Source organism: Rhea pennata, chromosome 8 (assembly GCF_028389875.1).
Source record: "Rhea pennata isolate bPtePen1 chromosome 8, bPtePen1.pri, whole genome shotgun sequence".
In the NCBI taxonomy this organism is placed as follows: Eukaryota; Metazoa; Chordata; class Aves; order Rheiformes; family Rheidae; genus Rhea; species Rhea pennata.
In genome coordinates, this window is record NC_084670.1 from 12,614,360 (window position 1) to 12,629,344 (window position 14,985).

At 52.5% G+C, this 14,985-nt stretch overlaps 1 protein-coding gene across 7 annotated transcripts in view; it reads right to left on the bottom strand.

Moving 5' to 3' along the window:
• Nucleotides 1-4,727: 4,727 nt before the first annotated feature.
• PTPRF (protein tyrosine phosphatase receptor type F) overlaps nt 4,728-14,985 on the bottom strand; it is a 386,501-nt gene continuing 376,243 nt past the window's right edge. For all 7 annotated transcript variants that reach the window (XM_062581931.1, XM_062581932.1, XM_062581929.1 and 4 more), the window contains 7 exons: nt 13,826-14,111; nt 11,707-11,885; nt 9,281-9,407; nt 8,293-8,418; nt 7,513-7,667; nt 6,893-7,028; nt 4,728-6,381 (listed from right to left, as the gene is read on the bottom strand). In XM_062581931.1, coding sequence (XP_062437915.1) covers nt 6,313-6,381; nt 6,893-7,028; nt 7,513-7,667; nt 8,293-8,418; nt 9,281-9,407; nt 11,707-11,885; nt 13,826-14,111 — 1,078 coding nt within the window. In that variant the 3' untranslated portion in view covers nt 4,728-6,312. The remainder of the gene's footprint in view (nt 6,382-6,892; nt 7,029-7,512; nt 7,668-8,292; nt 8,419-9,280; nt 9,408-11,706; nt 11,886-13,825; nt 14,112-14,985) is intronic.

Sequence of the window (14,985 nt, forward strand, 5' to 3'; positions counted from 1 at the left end):
ATGACATGAGCCTTTTTTTTTTTTTAATGATGATAAATGGCATAGTGTTGCTATGAGCAGAAATGTGTAGGCAGGAAAACTTCATGATGTATTTGTTGTTACCGTAGACTGAGATTACCTATTAAAACTAAGACAAGGACAAGAATTGGCTTTAATTGGAGGGATCAGAATTTTTCCTGCTTTCAGACATGAACCTGGTCAGAATAGGCATATATATATCACTTTCCTAAGGAAACATTACAAATGGAAATGATGATGTTGTTGAGTTCAAGACAAGCCTAGGATTTTAGGGGATGGAGCTGCCAAGCCACTGCACAGAATAAGCTGAGATTTGTTCAGTGGTGCATCTATTTCTTATTTAACAAGTATGCACCCTTGAAAACAAAATTTAAATAAATGTCATTCCAAAGGGCAAATGCTCAAGCAGTATGTTATTTAGCATTACTAGGAGGGAAGCAAAGCCAAGTGAGAGAGCCTACACAAACTCTCTTGCTACAGATATCAGTGGAAAAAATGTAAATTAAAAAAATAGAGCACAAGAACATCTCACTGCCCATAACCGCACCTTCAACTATCACCATTTATCTGCTCTCCCATCTGCCAAACTGCTTATTTTCTGGGTGTCTGCCAGCCTTGTCCCTTACAAGACAAGGTATCTGAGGTTGCATTAGAGCTACTCAGTAAAATCAAGACATGGAAAATTTTCACTAAAAAAAAAAAAATTTTCCAAAACACAGCAACAAATACCCAGCGCCATTGTTCTGTGTGAATACAATTAGTTTGTGAAAGAGATTTCAGAGATAAGAGGCCAAATACCTCCCTATAGACTCATCATGGGGACCATTCACTCCTGAATTGAAGCATGATGTGGCATTGTAAAGTTAGGCTAATACCAAAGAAACTGGGGCAAAAATACCAACCAGAATAAATTCTTTCTGGCTGGGGAAAGTTGAAAAATGGAGATCAGGCATGACAGTGCCAGGCTTTGGGCACAGCCAGCATGGGTCATCTGCTGGCACCACAACCCAAGCCAGCAGGCTGGCTCAGGCACAGAGTCTGGGTTAGCATCACTGCCTGTCAAGTATATGTGATTAGCTTATTTACTTTTCCCCTCTTTTTTTTCCCAAGTGTTTTTCTATACAAATGGAAATAAATATTAAGGGAACGAGCACTTTTAAACTGATACTGTTCTGTTCCATTTGAGGTGGAGTGCGGAGGAAAGTGTGTGAATGGGCCTTCCCACAGAGCCAGCTGCTACGAGTGCAGTCCTCTATCCCAGCTGTACCCCTGGGGAGCCTCCTGTGAGCTGAGGGACCTCTTCATGCCTTTGGGGGCCTTCTGGCATGAAGCCTTTCCTGGCTCTGAGGCTGTAACTAGGCTTCATCTGTCACCTCTGCAATGTGAGTACGCCTACATGGTGCCTACCTAATGACAGCCTTTCTGTGGGAGAACTGGGGCAAGTTGTGGTCATTCCCAGTGCAGACTAAGCCACCCAAGGACTAGTGGCTCGTGCTGTCACTGCCAGGTCAGTGCTCAGCTGTGTGGCGAAAGCCTCGTCGCAAGCTTGTGGTTGCAGTGCAGGCAGGTGCTCACTGCCCACTTCACTGTTGGCCTGCTTCCTAACGCACCCTGGTTAGTTTTAGCACCGTTTCTCCCCCAATGCAGCCACATACAAACATACAAGCAGTTGCGTGCTTGCCCATGCAGCCTTGCCATCGTGGGCCCTGGCGGTGGCGCAAGGCCAGCAGTGCTGGCACATGCATGTGCGCACATGTTTGCACAGGTGCTCTACCTCGTGAGCGCAGTAGCTCACTTTGCCCCAGGAGCTGCATCCTTGACCAGCACTGCCAAACAGCAGTGAGGGTGACAGGCTCCACGAGTCTCGGGTCACCCTGGGGCACAGGCTGGGGTATGAGCTGGCTAGGTGAGGGAGAAGTGCTGCTTCGCATCTGGCATCTGCTCAGGTGCACGTCTGCCCTGGCAGGACGTGCTACATGTGCTGAGCTCCAGCAAAGGCAGCAAAGAGTCAGTAACAAGATGCTGTAATTGGGTCGGGGGCGGGGGGGGGGGGGGGGGGGGAGCTCATCAGGCTTTGTCTGAAGCTCTCCTGCCCATCAAGCACATGCTAGTCTGGGCAGATTTGGCTTCTTCCTTGGAAACTTGTATGCCCTAAGGACCCGGCTCAGTGCAAGTCTGCCCCTTCCCTTGCAGGCTTGAGTTGTTGGTAAATGCTGCTCTCCTCAGGAGCCTCCTCAGACCTGTGGGTTTGCATTTCCTGCACAGGTAGGGCTCAGGCTGGCCTGCCTGCACACCTCAAACAGCATGCCTTGGTGTGGCTTTCACACCTGTGCATGCTCCAGTGCTGCTCTGCAATTAGGGGCAGACCATGGTTTTATTGCTGAGAAATAACTGCATGTGCGACTGTGCTTCCTGTTGCAGAACAGCGTTACTGTGGTGTCCCAGGAGGGTGGTATTATGGCAGTCTTACCCAACTCAGATTGCCCCCCAAAAGCTATCACCACCAACCTCTCCTTTTCCTTAAAACCCATAAGCCACATCTGTAGCCACTCCAGCCTGGTCCTGCAGCCAGCACACTGGTTGAAAGGAAGTGGGCAGATAAATGTGTTTTCAGCAGAGTGGTCATGGGCCAGCATCACCCCTGAAGGACTGCAGAGCTGCATCCTGCTCCATCCTGGTATCCTGTGAAGCCCTGGGAGTTCATACCTCTCTCTCTCTCTCTAGAGCAGGCAAGAAGGGCGGGTCCCATAGGCCCTGGTCACTGCTGGGATGGTTTGTGCAGAATGTAGCCTGGGCAGAAAGTGACTCCTGGCTTCTTTCTGCTGTGAATGGACCCTTTTGGAAAGAGGAAGGCACCTACAGAGGGGCACAGCTGCAAGCCAGGAGCCATCCCCTGGCACCGTCTTGCTTGCGTTGGGCTGCCATGGCTGTGGGGAGCTTCTGCAAAACCCAGACATACTGGGGGCACCCCAGGAGAGTACTGGTGCAAACCTGGAGTACTGGGCCAGGTTGGAGCCTGCTGTTGGGGAGAAGAGGCACTTCCCTACTGGCAAAGAAACCCAAGTCCCTCCTATGGTGTGAGGTTCTGCGGCCCCGGGGCAGCCCCACACAGTCACTGGTGGCCTCTGGTAATGCATGCTCACCCCAGCCTGAATCTCAGGGAAAAATGGCATTTACTGCAGCTGCACCCTGGAGTGCCCGTGCCCTCCCAAGGTGTCCCGTTCAGGTGATGCTGTAGGCTCTCAGCCTGCCCTGGTCCTTAGAGATGGGGTCAGCTCCTCACCTCTGAGCTTGCATGGCCAGCAGCAGCCAGAGCTGGGGACCCACTGTCTCTTTCCAGAGCTGGAATGGGCTCTTGAACTGGTATGAGCAGTGGGCTGCTCTCTGCACATGGTATCCAGCCAGAACAGATCCATCCTCCAGCCCTAACCTGCCAGTGTGTTAGCTGGGGCACAGCTGCCCTCTGCCCCGGGGGCACAGCTTCTTGCACCACTGCAGGACCAGGGCAGACCGCCTGCTCCTGTGAGAACCCCGACTGCTTGGCCAAAGTTAGGCGATAGAAATGCCAGCATTCCCCCATCCTGCTTCGCCTCACAGCTGGATGCAGCCCTGGCTGATGCTGAGTTATGACAGCATCAATTCAAGCTGCTTGTGGCTCTTGGACGAGGGCAGAAGAGCTGAGAGCACACAGTGCTGCTAGAGGAGTGTGCAGACACGTGTGCTCATACACATGTGGGCACATTTGCAAGCAGTGCCAGGCTGGCTGTATGCAGTACTCCAGGGGCAGCCAGGCTCCAGGCCATTTGGGCCCAGGAACCACATATCTGAGACTTCGGAGTGCGCACATTGCTCCTGGCTGTAAGAGTCTGAGCACAGGAGCAGCTCTCCCATTTCAGAAAAAGGTTGGAAAGGAGGGATCTGCAGGACAAGTCTAGCTGGCGAGGTACAGGCAGAGGATGGCCTGTGCATGTCTGCTGGGTGAGGACCACAATGGCTGGAGCAAGGCCAGAATGACCTGGGCAACCACAGAGCCTGAAGTGTGGATAGGAAGCTGTGTACATTCTGGGCAGGACACTGACGCAGGTAACGCAGCAGTGAGGAGGGGCCTGGTGCTGAGGGCAGCTCTCTGCTGTGGCTAAGTGCACACCAGCAGGTTGGCAGGAGGTGAACACATGCATGCATGAGGGGGCTTGTCACAGGGGGCCTCCAACCTCCCTGGTAGCACAGAGATCCTGCCTTCTGCAAGATGGAGCCCATGGAGGGAGATCCCTCCCATCTCCTCCAGCCACCTTCCTACATCCTTCTTCCACCCTGCGGCATTCCTCTGCATTCCATCCACAGAGAGGGACGGGAAGAACCCAGGAGACCTGGGAAGGGAGTTTGTCTGGTTTCAGCAGAGTGCAGCAGCTCCCTGTATTTCCTCCTGCTTTCGTCCTAGAAGGCCAACTACCCTGACACCAGCTGTAGCTGGTCAGAAAGCCCCACTGGCTTGAGGATGAGCTGGACCTCAAGCTGGGGAGCACAGGGTTTCTCCCAGAGGTGCAGAGCTGACTCCTGTTGGATGAGATGCCGATGGAGGTGTGGGGAGCCCATGGCTGTGATGTGCCTGCAGGGAAGGACTCCTCCAGCAACAGGCTGGGGAACATGCCCATCACTGAGGGATTTCATGGCCTCTGCTTATTGCTGAAGAAACAGACAGCAAAACCAGCTTGTATGAAACCCGATTATTCAAATTTATTAACATCAAGAATTATGCAATGATGCTGTAGATTTTTTTTTATTAACAAATAGAAAACAGACTGTATACAACAGTGACCCCTACAGCACTATGCATCCACAAGGTAAAAATGAATGTGTCCTCCAACATTACCAACCCTGGATTGCTGATTTCAACGTAGCCTGGATTCTTAACATTCGGAATACATGTGATAATACAATTAGATACCCTTCCACCACCTTTATTCATAACTCAATGCACTCAAAAGAGGGCTGCTCACTCCCTGTCTTTAGTGCAAGCGTGATATAATAAGGAGTATTAATATATAGTACCATTAAATTAAGTCCAGTAGTCTTGCCACATTGGTTCATTAGAACGTCCTGAAGTAGCGGAAAGTACAATATTCTAATGACTTTTAACATTTGCAGGATAGCAGAAATTATAGATACACCCAACCTCTGAAAACGTGTACTCCCCCTCCCCTTCCCTGCGGTACCCTGCTTTCCAAAGACAGCCTGGCAGTTCTGCTCTGGCATCAGCTGAGACTGTGCTCCTTGCCTTTGGAAAATGCTCCAATTCGGGTGACAGAATGGCGCTTGCACGCACAGAACTGCAAGATGAACAAAAGGGCCGTGTCTCACTGTTTCCACCCCATCCCCGGGGGAGTGTGGGACCCACTCACTTCTCCTGCCCCCTCCCCAGCGAGACACACAAAAAGAGGCTCCAGAGCCGGGAGCCCGGGATTTCGGGTCTCTCGCAAACAAGGCGACAACTCATGTCATACTGGGATCTGCCAATACACACGGTCACTGGATTGGTTTAACACGCACTGTAATAGGACTGAACAGTTTCCAGCTGACAAACGGGACCGCTTCTCCAGCGACCCCACATGCCCTCCCAAACCTACTCTGGAAATAATGGGGGGAGGGAAAGGCTAAAAAAATAATTGGTAGCTTAGCTCCAGTTCCATGAAATTTCATATTCTACAGAGGATTAAAAAGCAGCCTACAGGGAATGGAGCTGGGCAGGAACCACAAGCCAGCTGCTGCAAATTACCAAGGAAGCTGCACTAAAATGGGCAGAACCAGCAGTGACTGGGCTGAAATAAACACAGGGCAGTAAAAAACATTAAAGCAAAAGGAAATAAAAAAAAACCCAACTCCCAAAGGTTTGGTGGGTCCAGTTCTGCCTGGGCAAAACATTAAGACTTGCAAAAAAATAAAAAATAAAGAGAGGAGATTATAAAAACCACTAGTAACTATTTTACATGTTTAAAAAAAAGATCCCATTCCACCCACCTAAAGCCTCGCTGTGAAATGCAGTCGCGTGAGAGAGGGCGAGAGATGCACATGAGCAGAAATTCAGCCAGAGACTGGAAATGCTTTTGGAGTCGGATCCCCTCGTTTGGCGCTGGGGCGAAGTTCCTAAATGCCGTGGTCGGAACAGGTTGGCGTGGAGGTCTGCTGCCTCGGCAGCACCTCGATCTGTACAGAAAGACTGAGGAATGGGCGGCTCTGGCTCAGAGGGACCCGTCTCCACTCCTAGACATCCCCACCGCGACTGGAGGAAAGCACTAGTTACGTTGCATAGTGGTCAAAGCTGCCGAGATACTCCAGCGCCGCTCTGTAGCACAGCTGGTACTGGTCCTGCAAGGCAGCAAAGGGGGACACATAAGAAGCAAGGACACGAGGCAGCAGGATTTTCACACACACAGACCTCTGGCTCCCCTCCCTCCTCCCATGGTCATCCCAGGGAGGGCATAACTCAGCTTACAGTGGAAACCAGCTCTGCTTATCTCCAGGTTTCACACAGTTCTGAGCTCAGGCTGGTCTTCAGCACTGTCCTTTTACAGCGATCCCTTGGGGACCTTTAGTCCTCCTGTCACAAGCAGGTATCTGCCCAAAGCTGCATGGTCATAGAGAATAGGGAGTTCTGGGTCTCATGGGGCCCTCAGTGGAGAGCTGCAAGGACCAGTGATCCTAGGAGGTGAGGAAGGGGGATTTGCCCCAAGAGCTCTATTGGCCCTGAACTGCTCATGGGAAGGGGGCTTTGTGACATGAATCTTCCAGCCTAGCTGGCCAGGGAGCTCCAGGCTGCTAGTCTGACCCCCTGGGCAAGACATGCTCCCAATGCCCATGGGGAGGCAAGGGCACTCACCTCTGTCTGCACCATGGCTGGCCGCTGTGTCCGCAAGGTCTTCACTGTCTGGAACATGTCAACTACTCCTTCGTAGCGCATCCGTTCCAGCACAATGCTCAGCGTTATGAACACACCTGTGCGCCCGACCCCAGCACTGCACAGAGGGAGCAAGATATGCCATTAGAGACTCACCAGCTCCTGCAAGGCTCTGCAAAGGCCTCTTCCCTGCATTGCTAGTAGCAGCAGCACAGGAGTCCCCAGTTTGTGGAGCAGAGAGAACCTGCTCAGTGGGCCAGAAAAGGCCACAGGGATATCACCAGCCAGAGATGCCCTCCCATCACCATAGGAACCATGGATTCTACCTTGCCTCTGGATCTAGCTATTACTGCACCCTGCTCTTCCCAGGAGGTACGAACCAGTGCCACTGGGGCAGTGGATTAATCTAACCACTCTGCAGAAAGGCTGTCAAGGGGCTCCATGGATGCTGGCAACTCCTCATCCCACTGGCCTGTTGCCAGTGGTGCACAGGGGGAACACAAGGAGCATGGGAGCTGGCAGCTGCTGGGGTGAGCATGGGTGGGGACATCTCTGTGGGCTCTGACCAGGGTGGAGGTGGGTGCTGACCTGTCCCCACTCACCTGCAGTGCACTGTGATGGGCCCATCCTGCCCAAACTGCTCCTTGGTCTTGTGCACCTGCCCGATGAAGTCAATGAAGCCCTCTCCTGTCTTTGGCACTCCCTGCTCAGGCCAGTCTGTGAACTGGAACTGGCGGATGGTCCGTGACTGGCCATCCTGCAGGGACAAGGGTATTTTACATGAACCGTGGGGGTGACAGCAAAAGGGTCTGATCTTGCTCCCCTCAAATCTGGTGCTGCTGACCTGCTCCCAGACACCCTGGTGCAGGCCAGGCAAGAGGGTGGACAGACCACAGGCAAGCCCGGGCAGATCTTGCACGCTCACCACTGAGTGGCTGAGCTGAGCAGGGCCTTAGCAGGCCCCATAGGGTTTGTTGGGTCATTGTCCTGGTCCCATTTGGGGCCCAGCTCCACCACAGGACAATGTCTGCTGTCACATAAGGATCTTGTGCCCAGTCAGATTCTGCATGCAGAATCCAGTTGCTGGGGAATCAGTATTAAACAGTTGCCCATGTGTGTGCTGCGCAGGCAAGGCAGGGTCTGATGCTGACAGGGATCAGTGAGTGGCTCCCCAAGCATGACACAACCAGCAAGACAGAAACCTGTGGTGAGAGAGGTAGCAGGGGCTGGGCAGCAGCTCTGGCTGCCTGCAATGCTAGACAGCGTGCTGCTTTTCAGTCACTCCAGGAGCTGCTGCACACTCCCCTCGCTGGCCAGGGCATTCAGAGGTGGGGCACAGACGCTGGAGGCAGGCGAGCCAGGGAGCCAGGAGCTGCACTCACCCTGGCATCTGTGACCTTGAACTCCCGGAGGATGTACTGTGGCATGTTGTACTCTGCCATGGGGTCCACCACGAAATACTGGTACCGGGCAGAGCGCTCTGCGGGCCAGTACTGATGGCACTTTTCCTGCGGATGAGGAGCACAGTGAGACATCAGGATCAACAAGCTGCCTCTCAGCCCCCTGCTCCCCAGGAGCCTATGTGGCTGCGGGGCAGCAGGACCTGCCATGGGACACTGGTGCTGGCAGCACTCCGCAGTGGCTATCCATGCAAGGCAGGCTCCTCCAGGCATGCTCATCCTACCATGCACACTGCCCTATTGCTCCCAGGAGGGATGCAGGGCTCAGCCTTTGCTCTCTGCTCCTTGCTCTGTTCCGAGTCTTTGAAGTCATGAGCAATAGTGGCTCTTGCAGCCAAGCTGCGGCATGCAGCAGTCAGCACAGTGGTGATGCCACCAGATGCAGTGGGTGCAAGCTGGTGGGGGCAGAGGAGGGAAGGAGAGACCCATGTGCACAGGAATACCCAGAGCACACAGTGTGCTACCAGACAGGAGCTACCAGGCATGCCAAGGTGCTGGCAGAGCACCCAGGCCAGGCAGGCTACTGCCCACCTTGCCATGCTACCAGGGCTGGGTTCAGCACTACTCCCCATAAGGATTCCCCATCCTGTGTGATCCCACCTGGCACATCCCTTGCTGCCAGCAAGAGCTGTCAATTCTGCACAGCCAGTGGTCTGAGCTTCCTTGCACTGCCGGGAGCACAGAAACACTTCCCCTTTTCTGGGAGGTGAAGAGCCACGGCCTCTCTCCAGTCCCAGAGGAGACAGGAGCAGAGGAGATCCCCTCTCCTGGAGCTGCTCTCAGCCATCTGGACACCAGCAGGAAGCTGGCCTAGAAGGGCTAGTGCTGGGGACATACTGCAGTGGGCAGAGAGCCCATGCACACAGACAGCAGTCATGCAGCCCCACTTTCCCCCGTGCATGATTCATACCCGGCCCATCTCGCGCAGCTTTGTCAACATCACCACGATGGTGGAGTTGTGCTCCCAGAGCATCCGCCAGAAGTCCTCTGTGGTCTCTGCTAGCGGTCCTTGTGTGGCGATGTAGGCCTTCTGCTGCCTGTGACAAACAAGACGGTGCTCAGACCAGCTCTGGGAGATGGCCAATAGCCTGCCCTTGGAGCTGGCCTGCCTGGGGAGCTGCAGGTGGGTGGCTCTGTGCAGTGGGAAGGCAGGGCTGACAATGTGGCTGCAGGAGACAAGTTTCTAGGGCTGGACCACAGACTCCGTACGAGGGATGAATCTGCCTAGCATGTATCCTCTGAGCACTCACCATGGACACAGTGGGCACAACCTGGCACAGGATCCAGTAAGACTGTCAGACCTTGCTGGGGTGACAGCATCACCAGCCAGTCACCCAGTGCTGGAAGACCCTGAGGGAATGCCAGCACATGCCAACAGCCCCTGGGAATGACCTGTCTCTCCTAGGGTATCACTCTGGAATACCAAGGCTGCCTTTCCCTGCTGGTCCAGAGGCCTGTTCTCCCACCAGTTTAAGTTAGCAGCAAGGAGGTGGGTGGCAGAGACAGGGAGCAGGGAAAAAGAGATGAAGCAGGGCATGACTGGAGCAGATTAAAGGCTACTCCAAGGGGGGCCAGTGGCAGTGTGCTGGTTCCCAGGTTGGCTGGTGCTCAGTTTGGCATGCAACTGGCTGCAAGAGCAGGGCTCCAGTGCTGCACGCTGGGCCACGGCTGTGGGCCCGCTTCACCACTGCGGGGCGCTGGAGCCTGCACGATAACAGGCAGCATCCGCAAATCCAGCATTTCATCTCTCCACTGGTGCTAAAAATTAATGAACATGCTGGAGGACAGCTGTAATGTGCGGGATGAAGACAGGGGCTGCTTCAAGGTGGATTTATAAGTCATGATAAAAAGCAGGAAGCGGAGGTGCACCAAGAAACAAAACAGCTAATAAAGATGCAGCATCAGTGACATCTGCAGGACTCAAGGCCAACTGATCTCTTTAGATAACACCTAGGAAGATTGCTTGGTTCAGAGGGAAGGACAGGAAGAGATAATGGAGCTCTCTGGGGATGGGGCAGGTAGCACATGAAATGCTACCACCTGCCATGCTGGCAGCCCTCCCTCCATAGCATCACCAAACAGCACACCCAGCATCACTCTTAATCAGCTGTGAAGACACAACATGGAGGCTGCAGCCTGCCTGCCAGACACCTGGCTGCCCAGCGTGGGTGGCCATGCTAACGATATGGTGCTGCATGGCTCACAGCCACTCAGGCAGGAGGGAGCAGAGGCTGCTCCGTGATAGCTTTTCCCCAGCCCCTTGTCCTTCCCCATTTTGCTGTCTCACCCTGGGAGCCTGCCTTGCTGCCACCTTGCTGTGTTGCATGCTCTGAGATGCTTACAGGGCAGCTCCCCTGCTGCTCCCGTGCGCTCTAGCCTCCACATAGTCTTCCCCTCTGGGAACCCTTCTTGGGCTCACCTACTGGAGAAGGAGGCAAACAGCTACTAACCTGGATGCACCAACATCTCTTCCCTTTGGCAATGTTCTTTTGCTGTCAGGAGGCACCAGCCCATAAGCAGCATTTCAGCAGAGCTGTGCTGGAGGGGGCTCTTGCTTCATCATTGCATCCCCCACTCGTAGGCTAGGTGACCCTTCTGTGATGGTGCGCAGAGAATCACAGGCACAAGCCCTGTATGTGTGCTGTGAGGATTTGGTGGGTGATCGGGATTACTGCCCAGGGAACAAGCTGGGAAGGAGATGTGGCCACTGGGCTGATTCCTTGCATTCTTGTCACCTGGCACTGGCATTCAGTATTGTGATACCAGCAGTTAGAGAAACTGAATTATTCCCCCACAAGATCTCAATTCATGCTGTTTAAAAGGTATCTTGGGGAGTAGAACTTGGTGATGGGCTCCTCAGTATCCAAGACCAGCTCTGCCTGAGGATCCACAGAAGCCACAAAATCAAGATGTGGGACAAGGAGCCTTGGGCTTCTGCTGCAAGCACAGCTTCCCTCTCTAGTTGCAAAGTGAAGGACAGCAGGTTTATACCAGATGCCACAGATGCAAAACGCACGGCAGGGATGTCTAGCAGAAGGTCCTGTAAACCACTGCAGGAGCCAGCACAGCCTCCCGCCTCAGCCATGCAGGCATCTGTCTGCCACAATATGAGCAAGCCTGGCAGCTCTCACTTGCTAGCAATCTTCACTCATGGTAATTAGCACTGGAGCTTCTGAGAGGATGAGGATAGATAAAATGGAGCAAAATATTGGGGACAACACACTTCCAGGCTGTCAGGACCAGAAGACCAGCCCTCAGTAAAGAAGAGCAGGCAGCTCTGCCCAGGTTCCCAAGCAGGCAAGAAGGGCTGGCCCAGGCACCTAAGGTGGCCCTTACCTGTATCCATCTATGAAGCTGGCATTGATGTAATCAGAGCCCTCGACACCCCGGATGGGCTGCAGACAGACTCTTGTCAGCTCATACGGCATGATGTTCACGAGACGGTTCTTGAATTTGTTGCATGGGAGGTTGGCACTGATGAAACGTGAGGTATGTGCTTTAGAGTTGGCCAGCAGCTGAAAACAGAGGAGACCAGTCAGAACCCAGGCTGGGGATACAGCATCTGGGGGGCAAAATCAGAGTTCTGGATGCAGGGGGAACATGGCAGACACCTGGGGCTTAGCTATGGCACGGCCTTGTAGGCTTTCAAGGCACAGCCGCAGGCACCAGCAGCTCCCCTGTGGGAGCAGCACAGGCAAGTCACCCACACTGACATGCTGGTGCAGCCCCAAAGCCATCAGAGACCCACATCAGCTCTCTGACTTGCAGAGGGGCAGGGCATGAAGCTGCTGAATGAGGGACACGATCTCAGTCCTGTCAGGGAAGGAAGGCTTTCCATCCCCCAGCAAAGTCATGCTGTTTACTTCTCACCCTAGAAGAGCCCAAGAAAAATGTAAAACTTGTGACACTTTTAGGCAACAAAGATCTATTCTGGGTTACTGCGAGACATTTTAAGGTTCTCTTTGAGCCCAGCAAGTTAGAGTCATGGTAAACGTGTTACCTAGATTTGCTGGCAGAAACATTCAAACAAAAGTTGATCCTTTTTTTTTTTTTTTTTTTTTTTTTTTTTACAAAGGACTCTCTCCAGCAACCCTTGAGTTGCCATTCTCACTGTGTGTGGTGGAGGCTCACTGTAGGAGGACTCGGTTGCTCTCTGGGGAGCAATGCCGCCACATGAGATCCTCCTGTATCCCATTCCCCCAGGATTTCCTATGCAGGATGTATGGAGGCACTGTCAGGGTGCAGAAGGGGCCAAGTTTTATTACTGTTCCAAAGTTTGTTCTTTCTTAGAACAGAGTTGCCAATGTTGAACCTAATTCTGTGGGTCCCTGGAGGCGTTTCTCAGGGAAGGTGTCACCATGAGACTCAAATGCAGCACACTGGGTTCTGTCTCTGGAAGTGTGACATGCAGATCTCCCTCTTTCTCTCATATGCACACACACGCACATGCAAAAGAAGGAGGTGCTAGATTTAAGAGTTTTCACCTCAGAGCCCAGGAGGTGAGCCTTGCAGACCTATGAATACCCTCCTGTCCTCTCCCCATCCAGTGTCTTCCTTCCTACACACGCACAACTCTGTGAATTCTTCCGTTCTTTTGAGAGAAGTAGTTCCCTTGCTCTGTGGAGATACTTCTACTGTATCCTGATGCTATTTGGGCACCAGCAGCTCTAGCGACCTCAGGACAAAGTTGCTCTGTCTTTCTCAGTTTATGCAGAAAGTCAGTATTTTGCTTCTCTTTCTCCTTTATCATTTGGTGGGAATTCCCAGGGTGAAGCTGCATTGCTGCAGTTCATTTTGAGGCTTGCACGGTCTGCTGCCTCCCTGCATGAACTATATTCCCTCACATGAGTTCACTGGACTAATGCACCTCATCTGAGAACGCGGACGTTTACCAGAGCTGTTTTCCATCTCCAAGTTTGTAATAAATATACACAATGGGTGATCATGGACAAACACAGCAAAACGTGGGCCTAACTTTATAATAACAGTATGCCTTAAAACACTGCCTTCACCAATGCTAGACACTGAGTCTTGGTGTCTAGATGGTTAAAGGATAACAGAGCTCAGCATTGAAGAAATGAGACTATAAACGTCTCACATATTTAAATTGGAGCCGTTTCCAGACAAGTTGTTCACAGTAACATCAATTATCACTAACACGATCTGCATGTGATTTCAGATGCAGCTCCTGCCGCACAGTGAACCTAGAGCTCAACATGCTGCTGCGAACTGCGCATCCATCTGCCTTTTATATTCTCCCCAGAAACTGCCAATCTGGGAGGGACCATGGCAAACACAAGCTTTACAATTCAAATGTATTTTAAATCATTGCCTACCTGGTTTAGAAATGTACAAATGATAATCCATGGCTCTCCTTTCCCATCCCCTGCTCAGTGGGGCTATGTGGGCAAGGACATGGCCCCAGGGAAGGGGGTGCTAGGGCTCTGCCACCAACCTTGAACTCCAGCTCCATCGCAGTAACGCTCTCGCCTGGCGGGACCTGAGTCAGCTTCTGGATGTGAGCAAAGAGGTTGCGGGCAGGCACCTCGGTATTACCACATGTTGCTGCCTCCAGCAAGGCCTCATGGATGAAGATGTATTGGTCCTCTGTCTGCACCATGTAGTTGCGCTGCGAGCGCATGCATGTCACGTGGCCATAGATGTCCACTGTTTTCTCATGCTTCATCCGCTCCAGCATGGCATCAATGACAATGAAGCAACCAGTTCGGCCCACACCGGCACTGCGGGAACAAAGCACATGGGCTGAAGAGATGCTGCCTCCTACAGACACCACGTCAGCTCCGCAGCTCAGCCCTTCTGTTGGCTCCCTTCCACTGGTGGAGCAGAAAGGACATGGTGTCACTCTGCCAGTCCAGGCAGTGGCTGGCAGCACCTCCCCAGGGGAAGGAGAAACGTGGTTAGGACACGGGAGAGTGACAGCGTACGTGGGCACGGGGTCAGAACACCTGGAATCCAGGCTGGGCCCTGGTACCAGTGAAGCCCACAACTTCAAGCTTGCTTGTTCCCTAATCTCAATCAGCGTTTCCTAACCCAGAAAACAAGAGAGCCAACCCTAGAGATAAAAGCCGAAAGGGGAGGGAGGTCATGTGTTTCTGCACTATGATTTTGCTCAAGCACCGGACACCTTTCTGTGTTTGTTGGAAAAGCAGTAGCAATCCTCAAACTGCTCAGTCCCAGAGCACCCCCAAACCAACAGACACGCTATCCTGACATATAACACAGGGAGAAATATGAAGATGGACATTTCCTCATTTATGGTGCAAGACAGATTCTTAATAGGGCTTTAATACAGCTTGTTTGTGTTTTAATTATACCTCACTCCCATCTGAAACGGAGCATGAAAGAAGAGTATTAAACACTGCTGGTAAGGCGTATGCTGGAACAGAAATGATGGAGTGGTTTGCTTAGTAATAGTCCCCACTTGGCTGGTATAAATAAATCTCAGGTCAGATAAGATAATGAGCCTTAGCAGACTAGTATTTTCACTGGAAGAGCCCCCTTTCTACCCTGCTGAAGAGTTCTACTGTAAATGCTATGCATGAACTTTTGCACAGGTAGCTGCACTCATGTCTGTCCATGCTGTATCTCTGAAAA